Genomic DNA, 20,904 nt, shown 5'->3' with positions numbered 1-20,904 from the left:
TATATAGTTCTGAAGGGAAATTTAGGTTAGGGTTTGAATACAAACTGTAGGTTAGATAATATAGCTTCAGTTACATTTCAGAATTATTCAGTGTTTAAGACATTTTTATTAATTTATATTAATTCAGCCGTGTAATGACACCTCATATCAAGGTATGAATATAGATATATGCTTCACAACTATCATTTATGAGTGAATGCAAATATGTTTTTATTAGATAAATTTATTTTATCTAAATATCAAATTAACAAGCTATAATTGTGATATAGTGTCATATGACAGTGTGTTCCACAACACACAGGAATATGGTGTGTGGCAAAGCATGGTCTCTCTCACACAGATACAAAATTCATACAAGATAGAGATTTAGTTTTCACTAAATTGTAAAATTAAAATCAACCTTACCTTTCTTGCCAACAAATAAGTGATTCATCACAGGTGGTTTTTCAATATGTGGAGTAATATTCTTTCTCACCATTTTTGGCCTCGCATCTGAACAAATAAATAAGTGAAATATGACCTAACATGAGACTTGAAATATGACCTAACATGAGACTTGAAATATGATCTGACATGAGACCTGAAATATGACCTAACATGAGACTTGAAATATGACCTGACACGAGACTTGAAATATGACCTGACATGAGACTTGAAATATGACCTGACATGAGACTTGAAATATGACTTGACATGAGACTTGAAATATGACCTGACATGAGACTTGAAATATGACCTGACACGAGACTTGAAATATGACCTGACATGAGACTTGAAACATCATCAAACTCAATTCATTAATACTATTAAGACATTTATGTACATATGTGCATGTCTAATAAGCAAATGTGTGAATGTGTAATACCCAACCCTAATTTTTGACAAAATATATTTTGAACAATGTGCTTCTCTAGAAAAATGCTAATCAGCTCGAAATATGCAAATTAATCTTACCAACTTGGGTGTCTGTTGGTTTAACAGATGATCCGGATCCATATATGACATGCGCTTGTTGCTGTCGCTCCTGAATCCTCCAATACTGCCTTTTTAGTGAGTAAATATCTAATGACATTCTTTCCAGCATGGATGAAGAAATTTTTTGACTGAAACTCATATCACTACTGGATGAGAAGGCACCGGGACTCACGTTTGTGATGTCATTACTGCTTCCAATCTCACCTAAAGAACACATCAGTAACATTAGTCATATTTTCCATATCCAACATATTTTCCCTGCTTTTCAGACATTTTCTTAATTGCGTATCCAAAGGTAAATGTAACTAATGGTAAGTGTGAAATACAAAAACACATAGATATAATCATAGCATATAACGCTTCCCCTCCCCCTACATTGTGAAATACAAGCCTTCCTGTACTGCACAACTCCTGGGGCAATTAAAGTACATACTGTAAAATATTTTATTTTAGCTGGAATTAATTTGGTGTTTTGTATGGAATTTATTTTCATTGATTTCTGACGAGTTGAATGTGAAATTTAGGAAAAGAGGTATATTTGCTGAATTTTATTTTCACAGCGAAATTTAATTCCAACCGAAAAATGTATTTCACAGTAACCCATTAGTGGTTTTATATGTGATACCACTGATCATTTTAGTACACAAGTAGACCATTCTCCAGTCTGTGGTATCAAGGAAGACATGAAACCTTCTTACATTATTATCTATATTAAAATGCTAATGTTCCAATTACTTCCACCACACAAGTGGAAAATACATTTCAACGATTCATGACTCAATTGAGCTGCAACTGCCATGTAAAAATTAAATGATGAAAAATTAATTTTATTTTAATGTTATTTATTTGTAACGTGCCAGTTAAATATTCTATATCATGGCTTGCTAACTACCTGACAGTGAGATTCCAATAACAGCCTTTAGAAAGCCTTTCATGGGCATTTTTATGGCAAATTATAAACTATAACACGTTTACCCTGAAAGACACTTATGTTATGTTCAAATCCAAAGATGAAGCTTTCATTGGATATGGAAGCCATTTTGTGAGACCCATTACCCATAAGGCTTTATGGGTTGCCATGCACACAAAAGATATTCCATACGGGTGGTTAACATCATTGAGTTGTCATGATTGGTTAATTTTATTCAACTGTGAGTGTCATTTAAAATTTATATAGTAAACACATTTTATATTAAAAAACATTCATGTCTATATGAAACAGAATGTAATTCAAAAATTTAATTTTTTAAAATTCAAAAATATTTAATATAGTACTAAATTAATTCAAATCCCAAATTTAAGACTGATACATGTTGAGATGATGAACAAAAGTGTTTAGTAGGTACATGTATACTGGGATCATTGAGCGCCCTCTACAGTTGATAGTCACAAATATAAAGATGAGCAATTCTCGGGGGCGGACATCCGGGCATTTTCTACCGCCTGGCAACCCTTGCGGTGAAAACAAAGACCAAAAACTCGCAGAAAACGGTACTTTGCGATGGTTGTTGAGAGTCCCCTGAACAGTGTAACAAGATTAGCCCTACGTGTGTAACATATATGAATTTGGTTGTTCAGGATTACTTCAAAGTTGAGTTTGTGTTGTTTTCTCGAGTTTTCACCGGCTCCACCGGCGTTCCACAGCAGCGCGCACAGAGCCCATAGAAATACGTGGTACAGTGGTGCGCGTCTTAGCAACGTAGAACGTCCGTGACGTAGCTCCGCCCCAAGGATAGGACTTGGCCGACTCTGCAATGAGCGCCCTCTACAGTTAATTGTAACAAACACAACAGGCACCTTCTGTATTTACTATTCTAACATGCAGGCATGCCCTTTACCATACTGACCATTTTCTAATTTCCTCTGTGGTGACGGTGGCATAAACACGCCAAAGCAATTGATGGCTTGCAAATCATCTTCATCCAAATCTATTTCTTCATCACTAGTAACACTTCGTCTGGGCTTTTCTTTGTTTTTCACAGATTTTTCCAGTGTACCCACTGGTGTAAATGGAGTAATGCTGTACATGAACTTTTCACGAATTTCATCAAGATGAGGAAACGGGAAAGGCGCCATATTGTAAATTGTCTGAAAAATAATAAAAATTACGATATTCAGATAAATATTGATAAATTACATTAAAAACTGCAAAATTAAATTATTACACGTTTTTTCAATTTCTGTCCTTATCCATTGTATGTGCCCAGTTATGCAAAACACTGAAAAATATCCATTATTTAAACTAGCTTTCTCAGAGAGAATTAAAAGAATATATAGATACCTGTATGAGTTCATCTCCACTAACCAGTCCTATATGTAACATTTCATGTGTTAAGAATCCCATTGAGGTATAGAAATCATCAGCTGATTGGCAACCTTCTATACGACTGAAAAAATACAAATATTGTGATTAATAATACACTTAATAATTGACAAAGACTGATTTAGTTGACTTTCTAAGCAGAGTGACACTGTATATTTCCAGTTTACTTTTGTTTGCCAGTTCCTTGTACCAGTGATAAGATTACAGTACGTGTTGCAAGTATTTCAACGTTACAAGACCATACACATGTAATGTACATCAAATCAATCAATAATAGATGGTTTCCTATTAGATTGTTGTTGCAGGAATACAGAAATATCAAGCCCTGCTAGTCACAAGGTTTTACCAATTACATCAATAAAAACAATTATCGTGATATTTTTTCTTTATTAGTAGTACATGCACTAATGTACATGTAAATGACTGTGGTGTAGAGAAAAAAATAAGTTGTGATCAAGCTCACAATTGAAGATGATTATTATTATTATTATTATTCAAAGATTACTAGAATTGTTATTCTTGGTGAAATAAAAATCATATCATATCATATCACAATTGACAATCATGTTCCATACACATTTATGTATAAACAATTCTGAGAATTTTCCACTGCTATATTGACATTTAAATTAGGAATATAAAATTACTTGATAGGGAAAAAAACAAAACAGAGAAAAATATCTTAGAACTTACTCTCCTAGTTTGGCCCAGATCGCAAGTGCTGTCCTCAGTAAGATTTCACTACCTTCCAGGAATACACAGTCCCAAACTCTTAGTACAATTGGTTTTGGAAGACATGTGGCAAACAGAGTCAGGAACCATTGCATAGTAAATACATTGGTGAGTGGAGGTTCATAGTGACCTACAAACAAACAAACAAACAGTAACTGACAAGCAGTATTCAGGCATGTACATGGAATTACGGGATATCTGTACAAGTATTAAATCCTATAAAGTGCATACGTTCATTTCACATACAAAGCCGCAGTGTATGAATAGACATGTGATAACATGTAAAGAATAGTAAGTGTTCGAGGTAAAAAAAAATCAATAGAGTTGTAGCCAGAGAATGGAAAAATTGACTGTGTGGTAAGCACGTTGTAGAATCTTCAAAGAGTAACACACTCTAGAATTTGCTAAAAAAAACAAAACATTTTTTTTGTCAAAAAACCCATTTAATGTTTTGAATGAATAGCGCCCTCTGGAGTTGACTTACCATTAGCATCATCATTGGCTGCTTTCTGTAAATTATCCAAATGTTTTGAGAGTTGCGGTAATTTAATTTGAAGAAGTTGACGGAAGACTGCCATATCCACAGACAAAGCACGCAAATTATTAGCAAAATAACTTTCAGGAAGTACATGGTCTATCAAGTAAATCATCATCTACAAAAAAAACACAAGTTATATTACAAAAAGTGCGAGTACAAATTTCATTTTGTCTGACATTCTACAACATTCAGGAGATACTGGTACAAAAAATGTATGTCCGCAATCTAAATCCAGTCTGCATTACATTATTCAACAATGATAGGTGTAGTTTGTAAAGCATGTTAGATTAATTGCTATTTGTCAGTATCCTCTTCTCATTCTCAAACTTCCCACATGAATCTTCTTTACACAAGTAAAATTTATCAACGCAAAATAGTAATCACTGTGATATTTGTAGAATTATAACCAACTTGAGAATGTAGTAGACTTTCGTTGGGCAAAACAGAAAAAGCTTGATAAAAAAATAATAATAATGATTAATGAGTAACAATTTTTACATGTTATTGTAGCCCCTGCAACACTATCTAAAAATTATGACAACACTAATGTCAACATTAATTACGTCACGTGACTGCTAAATAAACAAAATCCATTGTGTTGCTAATTTTTCACTAATACATGTGTACTAGAAAACCAAAAAAGCCGCTTTTTCTTAAAATCAAAACGTGACGAAAAATGAAAAAAAAAAAAATCACTCTGAAAGTCTACTACATCTTTAAAGGATAACAACAAATTATGATAACTCTTTCAGACACTCCTAATACAGTACACTCCCATGCACTCCTATGCAGGCTATCAGCTGAATGCAACTTTTCAAAAAAGTTGTTTAAAGTGAGTATACCTTTGTCATCTATAATTGCAACATATTTTTTTAATTTATTTTACTGATATAAATCATGTTTTGATTGGTTGCTTTAAACAAATTAGATATATGGTGGTTTTGAAAGGAAAACCAAACAAGGTTTAAACTATCTAAATGTTAAAGCCATATATAGTCGCTTATTTGAATTTCATGTAAACAAACAATGTATTTTACATGCATTGCCTATGCCGCTATCGGTTACATTTAAACATGATGTGGTGCGATGACAGCATCACTTTATGTTATGCTCAGACTGTATTGCAGCATTTGAAGCATCTTTTCCTGAGATTACAGATTTGATATATATTTGTGAACACAAATTAAAGAAACTCCAGGAAATATGCAGAAAAAAATATTTTCAGACAATTACAAAACAATAAAATGAAAATAAAAACATCCATTGCAGCAATATTAATGAATGTCATCCCATAGCTCCATAAATGTCACAGAAAGTCAAAATAAATCAATAAAAAAAAAATACTTTCACACCAATTCAACCCATAATATAAAATCATCAAAATATTTGAAATGATGCCATTTTACAACATACATTATTTATTTCCTTAATGACTAGGTATTGCCTGCAACGATGTAATATCTATGCAAATGTAGAGATAGATGGGCACAGGGGGCACTCTATATTTTGAAGTGTTTTACAGGGGGATAGATGTTTGACATGTGTACATGTGATTTCAACAAGGATGAATATATTGGTGACTTATTTTCCGCATGGAATGCTTATCAGAATTTTTATTTTTACTCACTTTTACATCATACATAAGATAATTATATTATTATTCCCTAGTATTTTTCTTAGTTCAGCTGGGAAAGATATGAGTGACATATTAAAGAGGTGTATCACTGTGAGTCAAAGATTACTTGTGATGCAGCTCTTATTTCAAGAGTATTCTCCCCAACTGAATGAAGACAAATATTGGAGAATAATAGTATTATCACATGAACAAGTCAAGTTTTTAGTTTCTTGAAATTAAATATTCTGATTATACAAGAAGGCATAAAAACTGAAAAATCATTCATAGCTTCACCAGGCTTGTAGTGCGTCTATTATGGTAGTGTCAACACATTGACACACAACGCATTCCTGGATATTGAACACATTGTTTCAATACAGTGGCAACACACTGGAATGCTAAATACACATTGTTTTTGATTAAAATTATTTTGCAATCAAATGTTTAAATTTGTTTTCTTTAAGTTTAAAAGCAACAACCGCTATTATTATTATTTCCTGACTCTGTTTGCCACATGTCAGGAGGTAGTGAAATGGAAGTCAGTAGAAATAGTTCCATATTCACAGAACATAGAAGACGCAGGGTCAAAAAGAGGTATTTTCCGTTCAATGGATATGACTTTTGCATGTAATACTCTTCATCAGATAATCAGTTACTGATATTAGTCTCAGTAATGTAGTACTAATCCAATATTGTTTATCAGTTAAATTATTATCTTTTTTTTTTTCATTTCCTGTCGGTTGATGTATCTTGCATCAATTTAAGTAGTGACAAAGATTAAATATTTTTTAAAGCTATCTGTTTGACAATTTAGAAATTTCAATAAAAGTTGTTTTGATTTAAGAATCCACTCTATTGTTACTTTTATGACTCTAAAGGCATTTTATATATGTTGAATTTTATGGCATTTGTAAAGACAAAATTTTGTTACGTCACCAACACTCTGTGACTTAGGACCTCAAATAACTTTTCACTGCTTCGACATTTTGAAAAATTCAGCGACTCACAAAATTGTTCTCTTGCAAGATCAAAGCAGTTTACAGTTGTTTGTTTGTTTGTTGTTTCCACAATGAACACAAAGTTAGGAACTGAAAAAAAAAGCTACCAAATTCAGAACTTCTAACAATTACAATTCTAAATATATGAATCTAGCAAAATCACTTGTTCTGGGATGAGTGGGTGTTCACATTATTATAACCAATGTAAGCATATGGCCTTTATTCAGTTGGAAATTAATCTTTGCTTTGTGATCAATTCATACACACAAATGCACATGACATTTGACCTTGCGAAGAATAGACAACATATGGCTGCCTTTGCTGTAATGTATTCTCCTACATAGGGTGTTTCCATGAGTAGCAGGGCTCAACACAGACGTAATGTCAACCCACTGTTGAAAAACATATGTGAACATGACTAAAGCTGTACTGAACGGGCTAGTTCAGCTTGATGTTAGAGGGCTGGTCTTGACCGAAGTTTTGCATTTAACCCTGAAATAAGATACTGTAAAAGGGTTAATTATTCACTGGGTTTTAATTTTGCTTATTTCGCTGACTGAAAAATGCACTAAATTAAAACCCAGTGAATATGTAAAATTTAGCATAGAACACATTATCTAAATGATATATATGCCTGAAATGGTAAATCAGCAAAATTTAAACCCAATGAAAATTAGTAATTTTACAGTACATATAAACAAGGTATCCAGATTAAAACAATGCCCTCTATTAAATGGCGACACAATGGTAGGGGGGATAGGACATAATATGTGTGAATGCTAGAGTAAGTGATCTATTCTGATAGTATATGTGATCATAGGTTATGAAAGCACATGGCAATCGATATCTTAGTAAAACCATGAACAAATATATTGTTGCTATTTTGTTGATTGGTGGATGGGTTAACACAACCAGAAGAGGGTATTTTGTTTATAGTCAAGAAAAGTCCTTTTATTCATTCTCATTCCTTCATCTGTACATCCAATTCTTAAATCCATACATTTATTCTTTCATTCATCCTTCAATCCATCCATCCATCCATCCATATTCATTAATTCAGACAGTCATTTCCAAAACATTGACGCCAAATAGTTTAGGGTCTGGGCATATCAATACGGCAATGTGATAGAATATAATCCACTCCGATGTGAAATGTGAAAACTCATAAAACCTGCACCATACCTGGCATCAAACCACAAACAAACAATTTCAAAACTTAATTCTGTTTTCTTTTGTGAATTTTACTGAATATTCAAACAATGTGTATTGAAAGCTGTCACGGTATACGTATTGAAGTGACGTATATGCTCTGAAATATGGATTAATTTGTTGTTGTCATGTGACATTGACATTTAAGAGTACATCCTGTTGTTGGTATTTGCATCACTGACCTCAAAAAACACAATAATAATAATAATGGCTTGTTTCCTTTTAAAACCCAAAAAAGGCATTGATACATTTTATTATAATGTCGGCAATACCAATTCATAGTCGACCACAGAAATAAGATGACAGAAATTAAATTATATTTTGTATTAATGTTGTTTATCACTTCCAACCAGGGAATCTACGATCAATAATACAATATTTTTAGTTCCAATAATGTGAGAAATTCCAAGATGAAGACTAATGATGCTGTAATTATTTTTTGATTGGATAAAGCTTGAGATGTTTGCGTCAAGACTGCACTTCCAGTCACATGATATAACAGAAATGATAATAAATTATGTAGTTTATGTCTGTATACTGTAAACCGATTTAATTTCATGAGGGACAATTTTGTCACAATGAATGCCATAAATTATTGAATCATCAACATTTCTAGTAGTGAAATAGTATTTCTAGTATTTCAGAGTCAGTTTTTAATTTTCATAAAAGCGACCATTATAGAAATGAAGGTGACATGAACTATCTGAGTGTCTAAATGAAACTGATCTCCAGATTTAGATATCCCAAACACATCATTCCATTTAGCATCTACTGTGCCTCCATGTAAGTCACCTCAAAAATAATGGAGATAAATTCAGACACATTACCCATGGGAATCTTAAAAGCTCTGCTGACTTGCAATTGAATGAATAAATTAATATTTGGTGTGATTTCTGATGTAAGCTATTGGTGTAATTAGATGTCCAAATATGGTAAGTTAATTGTTAAAAAATTAATCTGGTTATCAGCTGACCTTGGTATCAGAATATGGTAATAATAAAATTAATTGTGTCTAAGTGAATATCAAAGAAACACAAAATGATAATGTAGATGAAGATGAACAGAACTGTGAATTCATTGTTGGAAAGTGTTCACATTTTATTATAGGTACAGTTGTAATACTATTTTGACCATCCATCAATCACAGTTTTTCACAAATGAGTAATTACTTTGAAAGTCACCTCAGATTAGGATAAATCTATTAGTAAAACAAACTAAAATAACAGAAATATAATTTATAACATTTATGATATTGAAATAATTTTGCAAAGGTTTTTTTCCAGGCTGAAAAAATTACTCAAAACCAAATAAAATAATGCAGTTACTAGTAAGGATTGAAAAATTATGACATTACATCTGTTTTACATTTTAAACAACATATTCCATGGCAGCATTAATACATCCAACCCAAAGTAGCTTACCGGTATGTCTGATTGGCTAAACAAACAGACCAATCAGTGAGCAGATTTTTTGTTGACAGGCTTTTTTAATATATCAAATTCTGCCTTATGTAAAGCACTTTGAAATAGCAACATATCATTTTAGCGAATTTTACTCAATGCATGAATTAACTGAATTTTAATTTAGCTAAAGTACCAATAATTTTATTCTAATTAGCGACATCTTTATTTAGCGAAATTGTGGATGTCTAAAAAGACATGTTTTACAGTATATGATTAAGTATCTTCTATGAATCTTTACAAATATCTCATGGGCATTGGATGTTTTGACTTCATGAATCCCCCCAAAAAAATATGTTTTTATAATATTTTGTAATAACTTATGTTTACTATTTTCAACAATAAAAGAATGCAGTTACCTGATATTCAAGCCAAAAAACTTTTTATCATAATATTTTTATTTTTATAAAAAAAAAATCAGATTTGAGGAGATAATATTTGCAAGCAAACAAACCAATAATTGTAACAGATGTTGGTTTCATCTTAAGAACCATATTATACTCGGTAACAGACGAAGCAATAAATCTACTAAATAAAACAAATATAGAGTTTTAAGTTTCATTAATCGTCGGTATGTCTGAGTTGGGTGAAATATAACTCCAACAATTCAACAATTTCCTTTCATTTTCAAATCCTCACCAGATGACACACAAACATATGGCACACAATATTTGCCAATTTTATTACATACTTCCTGTCCAGTTGTCATTTTTGAAAAAATTAATAATAGAAAAAAAACATTTCCTAATCTAAGCCTTCAATGCAGTCAATTATAGCCAGATAGGGCCACATATATTCATACAGCACCACATAGAAAGGAAACTGGTCAATGAAGTGACTTAAAAAATAACTCTTAATAACATTACTCGACATGTTTTCATTTTAATAACAAACGGAAATACCAGATAATGAGATCACAGTTAAGTCCCTGTTAAAACCCTTATGGAAATGTTGAAAGGTCATCGATATATCAATAATTGGAAATTTAAATACTCGTGCTGTTTCCATGGTTACCTGAGTTTTTTTTCACCTCCTCCAGCACATTAATGCATACATTAAGATTATTATTTTCTTACTCATGACCACCTAATCATTAAATAGAGTCAGAACTTCCAGAATTGTTGTTCCCTAATATTGAATAAAAACTGTGATACCCAATTACCCATAATACTAACTACGATTATTTGTATTCTGATAACTAAAAATAGCTGAGACACTACAGGAGTCTATTCATCTTGTCCATTCCCTAATGACTCTGTTCAAAAGCTATAAATAGAAGACGGTTCCCATGATGCTTTGCAGTCTCATGTGATTGTTGCCTTAAAATAAAAATGAAAGTCTTGGATTCCCAAAAGCACTTAGATGACACTACATACATGCAAAACAATCACTTCTCGATTTATTATTGGTTCTCGATTGTTGTCAGCATATTTATATATATATATATATATATATATCTTGAATTGGTATCATATTTGCTCTATTAATAGTACATGCACTTTCGTAAATGACAGATTTGTATCATTAAGATTATATTATGAGGCTATTACGAGGATACTGCAAAGTATGCACAAAGACAGTACAGCGGAAGAATCAATCGACGTACAGTCTGAATACATCATGGGAATGCCGAAATCCAAAACATTTGGAACAGATTGAGCGAACTTCTTTGATTGGTGTCTGGTCAAACCCTGGGGGCCAGCCATTTTTGTTTTTTATTATTAGAGGACGCACATGCGTAATCATTCCATATTTAGAAATTTGCGTTTCCTAATATGGTAGGATGAAAATACCCAGTGCAATACCGCAACATTCAGCACGCTATAACTTATGGCGTTACAGTAACAGATGTATAATAATAAGTCTTATTGTTAAGAATACAGCATACAAAAAACACAATTTAGTTTTGGTTTATGCGCACTTACATCAGAGTGAATACTAGTACTGAAGATAGCTAGAGTACAAGTTTTAACAATTTCACTGGTTTATTACACTTTTTATTTGTAATACAATTTAATAAGCCCAGGATGTGTTTCATGAGCAAGATTTTAATTTAATTCTCATGTTCTATCACCATGGCAATATATCAATGTTTTTTCTTCCTTCAAGACAATCAATGTTCAATGACAACCACAATTCCTACATACATATAGATCTCAGCATGATGCTGAATACAAACTAGATGTAAGTACACGGTGAACAACTGACCCTATGATCTAGTCACTTTTCACAAATCAATCACTGACTGACACTGCTCTTTAGTAGACTGTGACAGCTACGCACTGACAGGGTTGACAAGACTCAAATAACGTGAAATGTTTTATATCAGCAGATCTCTAGATTCCAATGAATGAGTCGATATACATGTATGCATGTACTTTTTAATATTCAACAAGTTAAACAGTCGGACTATCAAGTGTTATGCAAGATTTTTTTCATTTTTCAGGAGACGAGAAGTAGAAATACATTTTATTGCTTCACTGACAATGTAATTAGAGAACTCAATCATGAACTGCCAAACAGAATATGATAAAATCCACGGGAGCTTTTTTTAACTACTCGTCACCATAAATAGAATTTTATATAAAGTTCACTTGCCCCACAATGTAGGAGAATGATTTATTAAATTTAAGACAGACTGTCAATGTTTTGGTTCTTTCTCATCAGAATTGACGTTACGATACAAACATCCATTCCACATTGTATTTACCTTGCTAGAAATCACATGCTGTATGACATCATACTAGCATAGCAACGATCATCGCTAGGGTATAAATGTGTATAAATATTAAATGTATAAATGATTTCAACGTCAACAATAGAAACAATCTTGACCACGATAGATGCAAACAATTCATACCAAATTATCCTTGTCATTATGCACACAATGCCAATTATGCACACATAATGCCAATTTTCAGTTCAAAAGTTAACAAGTCATTGTCAATGACACGTCCCCGTTCTGTTCATATTTGAGTGACATGTACATTCAAAGCAGATCATGACCGAAATGCACCTGCATATGTACAACAAATTGTTCTAAATCTGAACAAAATCCATCCATGCATGACTGAGATCAGGTTCCGGAATTGTGAAAATACGTGATTTTGATGCATTTTCAGCCTTAAAATGGCCATCATTCAGCTATTGTTAAGCGGATCATGAAACAAATGCACATATCTATTTGTGACATGATGTACCATGTGTGTGTGAAGTTTGAACTTGATCAATCCAGACATGTCTTGGATACGGATCCAGAACTGAATTTATTAAAACAAAATGGCCGCCAGTCGGCCATTTCGAACTTGATTCGGGAAAAAAAAAGACGTGCATCAAGGTTCTATTATGTTTAATGTATGTACCAAATTTAAACAAAATCCGTCCATGCATAACTGAGATCCGGGTTTGGAATGGTGAAAATGTGCGATTTCAATGCATTTTCGACCTTAAAGAGGCCGCCATTTGGCTATCGTTAATGAAATCATGAAACAAATGCACATACATATTTGTGACATGATGTACCTTGTGTGTGTGAAGTTTGAACTTGATCAATCCAGACATGTCTCGGATACGGATCCAGAACTGAATTCTTTAAAACAAAATGGCCGCCAGTCGGCCATTTCGAACTTGATCCGAAAAAAAAAATAACGTGCATCAAGGTCCTATTATGTTTAATGTATGTACCAAATTTGAACAAAATCCGTCCATGCATAACTGAGATCCGGGTTTGGAATGGTGAAAATGTGCGATTTCAATGCATTTTCGACCTTAAAGAGGCCGCCATTTGGCTATTGTTAATGAAATCATGAAACAAATGCACATACACATTTGTGACATGATGTACCTTGTGTGTGTGAAGTTTGAACTTGATCAATCCAGACATGTCTCGGATACGGATCCAGAACTGAATTCTTTAAAACAAAATGGCCGCCAGTCGGCCATTTCGAACTTGATCCGAAAAAAAAATAACGTGCATCAAGGTCCTATTATGTTTAATGTATGTACCAAATTTGACTGAAATCCGTCCATGCATAACTGAGATCCGGGTCCGGAATGGTGAAAATGAGCGATTTCAATGCATTTTCGGCCTTAAAGCGGCCGCCATTTGGCTATCGTTAATGAGTTCATGAAACAAATGCACATACATACTTGTGACATGATGTACCTTGTGTGTGTGAAGTTTGAACTCGATCAATCCAAGCATGTCTCAGATACGGATCCAGAACTGAATTTTTTAAAACAAAATGGCCGCCAGTCGGCCATTTCAAACCTGATCCAAAAAAAAAAATGACGTGCATCAAGGTCCTATTATGTTTACTGTATGTACCAAATTCGAACGAAATCCGTCCATGCATAACTGAGATCCGGGTCCGGAATGGTGAAAATGTGTGATTTTGATGCATTTTCGGCCTTAAAATGGCCGCTATTCGGCTATCGTTAATCGGATCATGAAAAAAATGCATATGCATATGTCCCATATAATGTGCGATGTATGAGTGAAGTTTGAACTTAATCGGTCCATGCATGTTCGAGATACAGGTGATCACGGACGGACGCACGGACGGACAGACGGACGGACGGACGCACGCACACAGGGCAAAACATAAGTCCCTGTTTTCGGACTACGTCCGAACGGGGACTAAAAAGCTATAAATAATATCTTATAAAGCCATCATACATACATAATATACCAGCACTGTGCTTGAAACAGAGAAAATACTGCACAGATGGGGAATGAAATGTGAATTGATCAAAGGTGCCCCAAGGTCTTACTTTTAGTGCGTCATCTTCTTTACGTTGCATAACTTCTAGTATAAGTGCAGCGAGTACGTTAAATCCTTGACAATACCCAACAGCTTTATTCCAACGAGCATATGCTAATAAAACCCTTTTCAATACCACTCTGTCTTCCTCAGCTTCCTGACCACAAAACCCACTACAACCAGTACGATGTAGATCCTATTAAATAGCAAGAATTATTTTTAATATTTCTGATGGATGAATATTTGGTGAGCATGTTAAAAAAATTGTACACATAATATATAGTAAAACTGTCTCCATTATTAGTGCATGCATTGAATAACAGACTTCGTTCCTAGTCTAAAAAATTCACAATACAAAAAATGTACTATATTGGCTTTAATAGTAGCACATTTGTTTGTGATGAAATGATTATAAATGTTGCAGTCAAAATAAGTAAATTTACAAAAATGCTGAGACAGGCAAAAGATTACAACAACATACACCAACTGAGAGCCAACCACATAAATTACAAGAACACAGATTACGCATATTCACACCTTTACTATTTGAATTCCTAGCTTGTCGTCATCCGGATTACTTCGTTCATTGAATGCTAGTTTGACAGTCTTCTCCCAGTCCACTTTGATACTTCTGATATGATTGTCTGCCAGACACAGCCATATTTGTCTTCTGAATTCGTGGGGTATACCTCTCGGTAGACGTACTACGGCTTTGAGTGCGTCATACCACTGAAATTAACAACAGCAATATAATTGCAATACAAGTCAAGACTAACTATCTGTGATCATTGGTATACTACTATAGACTAATTAAACCACATCTACAGCATAATGGGATACATATTTAGGTGGAACAGTCTCGTTTAATCTCATCCATCACTTGCACATTGTATTCTTGACATATAATAACCATTTCTAACACAACATTATTTGCTTTATATTTTTACACTAATCCAAGACTTTGAATTGAATTATGGTGGCGGGACAGTGCAGCACATGTAATTACCCACAATCCTAAATGTTTTGTACTAATCTGACAAACAATTCTTCGATAACTAAAAAAATCCCCTCAGCACGTGGTTGTATTTTTGAATGGATGAAACAAACTAATATGCATTCTAGCTACCAGGTGAATAGAATGAACATTTATCACATCTACAAATGGTTTTCACCAGACTTTGAGAGCTAAATTTGACATTCTGAAGACATATTGCAAAGTGTACTTTTAAAAAACAATTATAACAGATCATTAATGCATCCAAAAAATTTTTTCAACAACAAGTTTTAGTAAAATCAATGTCCAATAGTACATATCATAAAGAATTATGGGTAATTTTTAGTGAGCAGTATAATACATAATAATCATTGGACTATTTTTACCTGCTGATAGCCATTCTTTCCTGGTAAGGGTTCAATGCTGAATCGCATCCTTGTGTCAATTCCTACAACAACAAAATCGCTCAATAAGTAAGGGGGTACACATAGATATTCTAGTCAACTATGATGTCACACTAGCCAACTATGATGCCACACTAGCCAACTATGATGTCACACTAGCCAACTATGATGTCACACTAGCCAACTATGATGTCACACTAGCCAACTATCATGTCACACTAGCCAACTATCATGTCACACTAGCCAACTATCATGTCACACTAGCCAACTATCATGTCACACTAGCCAACTATCATGTCACACTAGCCAACTATCATGTCACACTAGCCAACTATATGTCACACTAGCCAACTATGATGTCACAATAGCCAACTATGATGCCATACTAGCCAACTATGATGCCATACTAGCTAACTATGATGCCATACTAGCCAACTATGATGTCACACTAGCCAACTATGATGTCACTAGCCAACTATGATTGCATACTAGCCAACCATGATGTCACACTAGCCAACTATGATGTCACACTAGCCAACTATGATGTCACACAAGCCAACTATGATGTCACACTAGCCAACTATGATGTCACACTAGCCAACTATCATGTCACACTAGCCAACTATATGTCATACTAGCCAATTATGATGTCACACTAGCCAACTAAGATGTCACACTAGCCAACTATGATGCCATACTAGCCAACTATGATGCCACACTAGCCAACTATGATGCCACACTAGCCAACTATGATGCCACACTAGCCAACTATGATGCCACACTAGCCAACTATGATGTCACACTAGCCAACTATGTCACACTAGCCAACTATGATGCCACACTAGCCAACTATGATGCCACACTAGCCAACTATGATGTCACACTAGCCAACTATGATTGCATACTAGCCAACTATGTCACACTAGCCAACTATGATGTCACACTAGCCAACTATGATGTCACACTAGCCAACTATCATGTCACACTAGCCAACTATATGTCATACTAGCCAACTATGATGTCACACTAGCCAACTATGATGTCACACTAGCCAACTATGATGTCACACTAGCCAACTATCATGTCACACTAGCCAACTATGTCACACTAGCCAACTATGTCATACTAGCCAACTATGATGTCACACTAGCCAACTAAGATGTCACACTAGCCAACTATGATGCCATACTAGCCAACTAAGATGTCACACTAGCCAACTATGATTGCATACTAGCCAACTATCATGTCACACTAGCCAACTACGTCATACGAGCCAACTATGATGCCATACTAGCCAACTATGATGCCATACTAGCCAACTATGATGTCACACTAGCCAACTATCATGTCACACTAGCCAACTATCATGTTACACTAGCCAACTATCATGTTACACTAGCCAACTATCATGTCACACTAGCCAACTATCATGTCATACTTGAGTTTCTTATTTGAAATAAAAGTCAACATAGGTAGTATTTGCTCTATTATTAGTATGTGCACTCATGTAAATGACAAGAGTTGTGTCTATGGTCAGAATAAATCTAATTCTAAGATCTAGTACACAACACATGCAAATATTTGTGTACATGTATTAATAATGAAACATTTTTGACTACAAAACATCAAATAATGTTCCATAAGGTAGTGCACCACACCATAGTACAGGTGTATCCAATGCATTGATAACTATTATTTTCGAGCGCGGAGCTATGTCATTTTAAGTTTCTAAGATGTGTACCACTGTGCTATCGCCTCTGCACGAGCTGTTGTAGAACGACAGTCAAAGAAACAGTGTGAATCTGTATAGTTACAGGTTTTACACTAAATATACAACAAAAATGCAAGTAAAAGAAAAACTGTGCAATGAGACAACAAATAAATTTAGGTTTTACAGAGTGCACAGGATGATGAATATAGGTTTACTGTAAAGCATGTTGAAATAGCTACATGCCATTTTAACAAACTCGAATATTAATTAAGCTAAAGTGCCAACAATCTCATTGTGAGAAATCAACATACTTCTTTTAAATTAGCTGCATCTTGAATTAGCAAAATTACGGATTAGCTAAAAATAACATGTTAGCTAAAAACACATAACTTCCTCTCAAAAATTACAATCAATATAACACATATAAAATAGAATATTGATTTTCTTAACAGTTGAATATATCAATTCACTGAAAATGTTAAAAGTTCAACACTGATAATTAAAACATTTTGGGACAGTTAATTATATCTGAAGCATTTGCATAATCAATTTCTATCATCACAAGAAATTGATCAGCGTTCTTAACTGCATGGAATATTAATGATGTTGACACAGTTAACATTACAGTTTAATTGCTACAAGGCTCTTGCAGGTTAAAGTTATAAGGTTTTTATTCATGGAATTTATTTATCAAATTATAATCCTAACAATAGAAATGGTTTTATTGGTTTCAGAGAGAGCAGCAATAAAAAACTTTTCAAAGAAAATATATTTTTGTGATCATAAACAAATTTATAATGTTTTGTGAATTCAAGACCAAGTAGTTGTATACATTGTAGTGTTACAAACATCGCTACAAGTTAACACTATAGACAGTATATGGCTTACTGTGAGGCTCAGCTGAAATTGACTCTGTATATTGTCTACTCACACCTATCTACTGCCACTCACCCATAAATGAACAAAATTCGCCAAATTCAAAAGTTCCAAAATCCAATCAACAAAAATCAATATGCAATATTAAAATGTTACTTGAATTATGGAAATATAAACTAATTGAGATATCATAGAGCAAGTTAGATAGAAAATAAAATATGTATTCTGATTCTGACACCAAAGTGGGTGTACTTAATTTATTTTTTCATTAATATATAAATATCACTGCAAAATAAATTGTTTTAGACATTATTAATCATGACAGTGGGAAACGTAACTTTATACTTTGTATATCAATAAGTAATATTTAACAAAAATATCTAAAAAATATTTATTGAGTTATTGATATGTTTGTCTTTTCAGTGATGTAGTGTGTCACACAGATGTCATACACACATAATAAAGCATCAACATTTTTACCAAGGATAAAAAAATAACTGATATATAGGAATTTTTTTTAATATGAATATTGGTACACAGTGCTTTTTTTTTAATTCTGATTTCATATTAAAAACACAGATTGGTATTCTAAGCTTGACTGCCGCTAATCTGAGGGTCTGCCTCAACATAACCAATATGATATGCTTGGTAACAAATTAATTAAATTATTGTAATCGACATGCGTGACTCAACACATTAATAACGTAGAATGAGCCTGAAAATAGCGACACAATACAATGACGAACGTGTGACTTTATCTGTATCCGTTTGCCTATTACCTCAATTATTTACTGACTAATTGGAATTACTTTATCTCGTTTATTCATTTGCGTATTTTTTATGATGACCACAAATATATGTACAATTTTGTAAACAATACATAAGAAAATAAAAAAAATAAAATATCCCAAATATAAGATGACGAACAATTACAAGAATGTATATTTTTGAGTTCATGGAATTGACGAGTTCAACAGCAGATTGTGAGAATTCATCATCTGATTAAGATGGGTTGGACGTCTACTTCAGATGCACCACAGGAAGCGAAGCCACAATTAAGTAGTTATAACATACACAATAGCAATTGTAATAGTACGTGCATTTTTAATACAAATTAATTAATCTATATTTTATTACATTTTAAAATTAACGTTAAATTTAGTCAAAAAAATGTATGTTGTAATAACAAAGTAAATATATTGAACGACAGTTTCCTTATTTGAAATAGGTTGCCAGGTAGCAAAAGCTATTTTTAGTGTCATCACTTTAAATCGTAAAGTATTTAAGAATACAAATACATGTGTCAAGAAGATGATGCGAGTATGGTTTTTGAAATAATAATTAAAATAATTGGAGGAAATAATTGTGATTACCATAAACACATCTGCAAACATACTAATAAGTGCTGATATGGATCTTGCTCAATCCTATTTTACAAATCTTTTGTGTATGTTGAATAGAAAACCTACCACGGTACAACATAAAGCTATGTGTTACTAGCATTGCGGCAAACAGTGGGGAACAAAAGCCAACTTACTGATCAATGAGATAACACACGCGCGCCTCAATGACGTCACGTCGTCACTAGTGAAAAGATAAATCAGATATTTTAGGACGGTTTTTAATCGCAGCCTCCCGTCAAGATACGATGAAAAGTTCACAGATATATATATTTTTTATCTGGTCATCCCACGCAGAGTGTGTTTTTTTCTATTCTGACAGAAGAACGACTTTGCCGTTTACGTCATACATACGTGGGCGACATGTAAAACATTAAAAACAAACTGATTTTGACCGATTAATTTCATTGTAATTATTTCCAGGCGCATAGTATTTTAAAAATAAATTGCTAAATTCATTTTTTTCCTATTATACAAAATGGAATAACAGTGGTAACGAACAAGGCACGTACGCTCAAAAAATAAGAAACAAAAACCTCACCTCAATAGTAGTAGTTTTGAAGCAAAGAAACGGAATAACCTTACGTTGGTAAAGCAAAGAAACACCGGTCGTGGATACAGTAATGTTCCTGGAACTTCGTAAAATGCCAACGAAACGCCGTGATTTCCAAGTCTTATATTGTTTCGTTTTGTCATACACACATGTCAAGACTGGGAAGTGAAAATCAAGGAAAGCAAAGAAAAACACCTAGCTAAAGCGTAGAACAGCAACGAGAATTAGAAGCAGCAGCCAAGACTACACAGCACCACCGTCGCAATAAAGGAGGGCCTCTCGTCAGAAGCGGTAGTGCGGAGCGAGTCGAATCGCGATGCGGCAATTTGCTTTCCATTCAAACTACGTCAGCA

The 20,904-nt window shown here is 33.6% G+C and overlaps 1 protein-coding gene across 3 annotated transcripts in view; it reads right to left on the bottom strand.

Moving 5' to 3' along the window:
• LOC102806365 (TBC1 domain family member 30-like) overlaps positions 1 to 20,904 on the bottom strand; it is a 36,683-nt gene that overhangs the window by 4,066 nt on the left and 11,713 nt on the right. The window contains exons 1-11 of one of the 3 annotated variants that reach the window (XM_085496760.1): positions 20,540 to 20,844; positions 20,136 to 20,182; positions 15,994 to 16,055; positions 15,151 to 15,342; positions 14,624 to 14,809; positions 4,515 to 4,683; positions 3,992 to 4,160; positions 3,257 to 3,362; positions 2,823 to 3,063; positions 955 to 1,179; positions 406 to 492 (exon numbers count right to left, since the gene is read on the bottom strand). In XM_085496760.1, coding sequence (XP_085352886.1) covers positions 406 to 492; positions 955 to 1,179; positions 2,823 to 3,063; positions 3,257 to 3,362; positions 3,992 to 4,160; positions 4,515 to 4,683; positions 14,624 to 14,809; positions 15,151 to 15,342; positions 15,994 to 16,055; positions 20,136 to 20,182; positions 20,540 to 20,694 — 1,639 coding nt within the window. In that variant the 5' untranslated portion in view covers positions 20,695 to 20,844. Of the gene's footprint in view, positions 1 to 405; positions 493 to 954; positions 1,180 to 2,822; positions 3,064 to 3,256; positions 3,363 to 3,991; positions 4,161 to 4,514; positions 4,684 to 14,623; positions 14,810 to 15,150; positions 15,343 to 15,993; positions 16,056 to 20,135; positions 20,183 to 20,539; positions 20,845 to 20,904 lie in introns of those variants that run through there. The other 2 variants (XM_006818973.3, XM_085496759.1) reach the window with 2 other exon arrangements.

The sequence above is a fragment of the Saccoglossus kowalevskii genome, chromosome 3, assembly GCF_978046115.1.
Source record: "Saccoglossus kowalevskii chromosome 3, keSacKowa6.1, whole genome shotgun sequence".
Taxonomy (NCBI): domain Eukaryota; kingdom Metazoa; phylum Hemichordata; class Enteropneusta; family Harrimaniidae; genus Saccoglossus; species Saccoglossus kowalevskii.
This window is presented reverse-complemented; position numbering and strand designations above follow the sequence as displayed.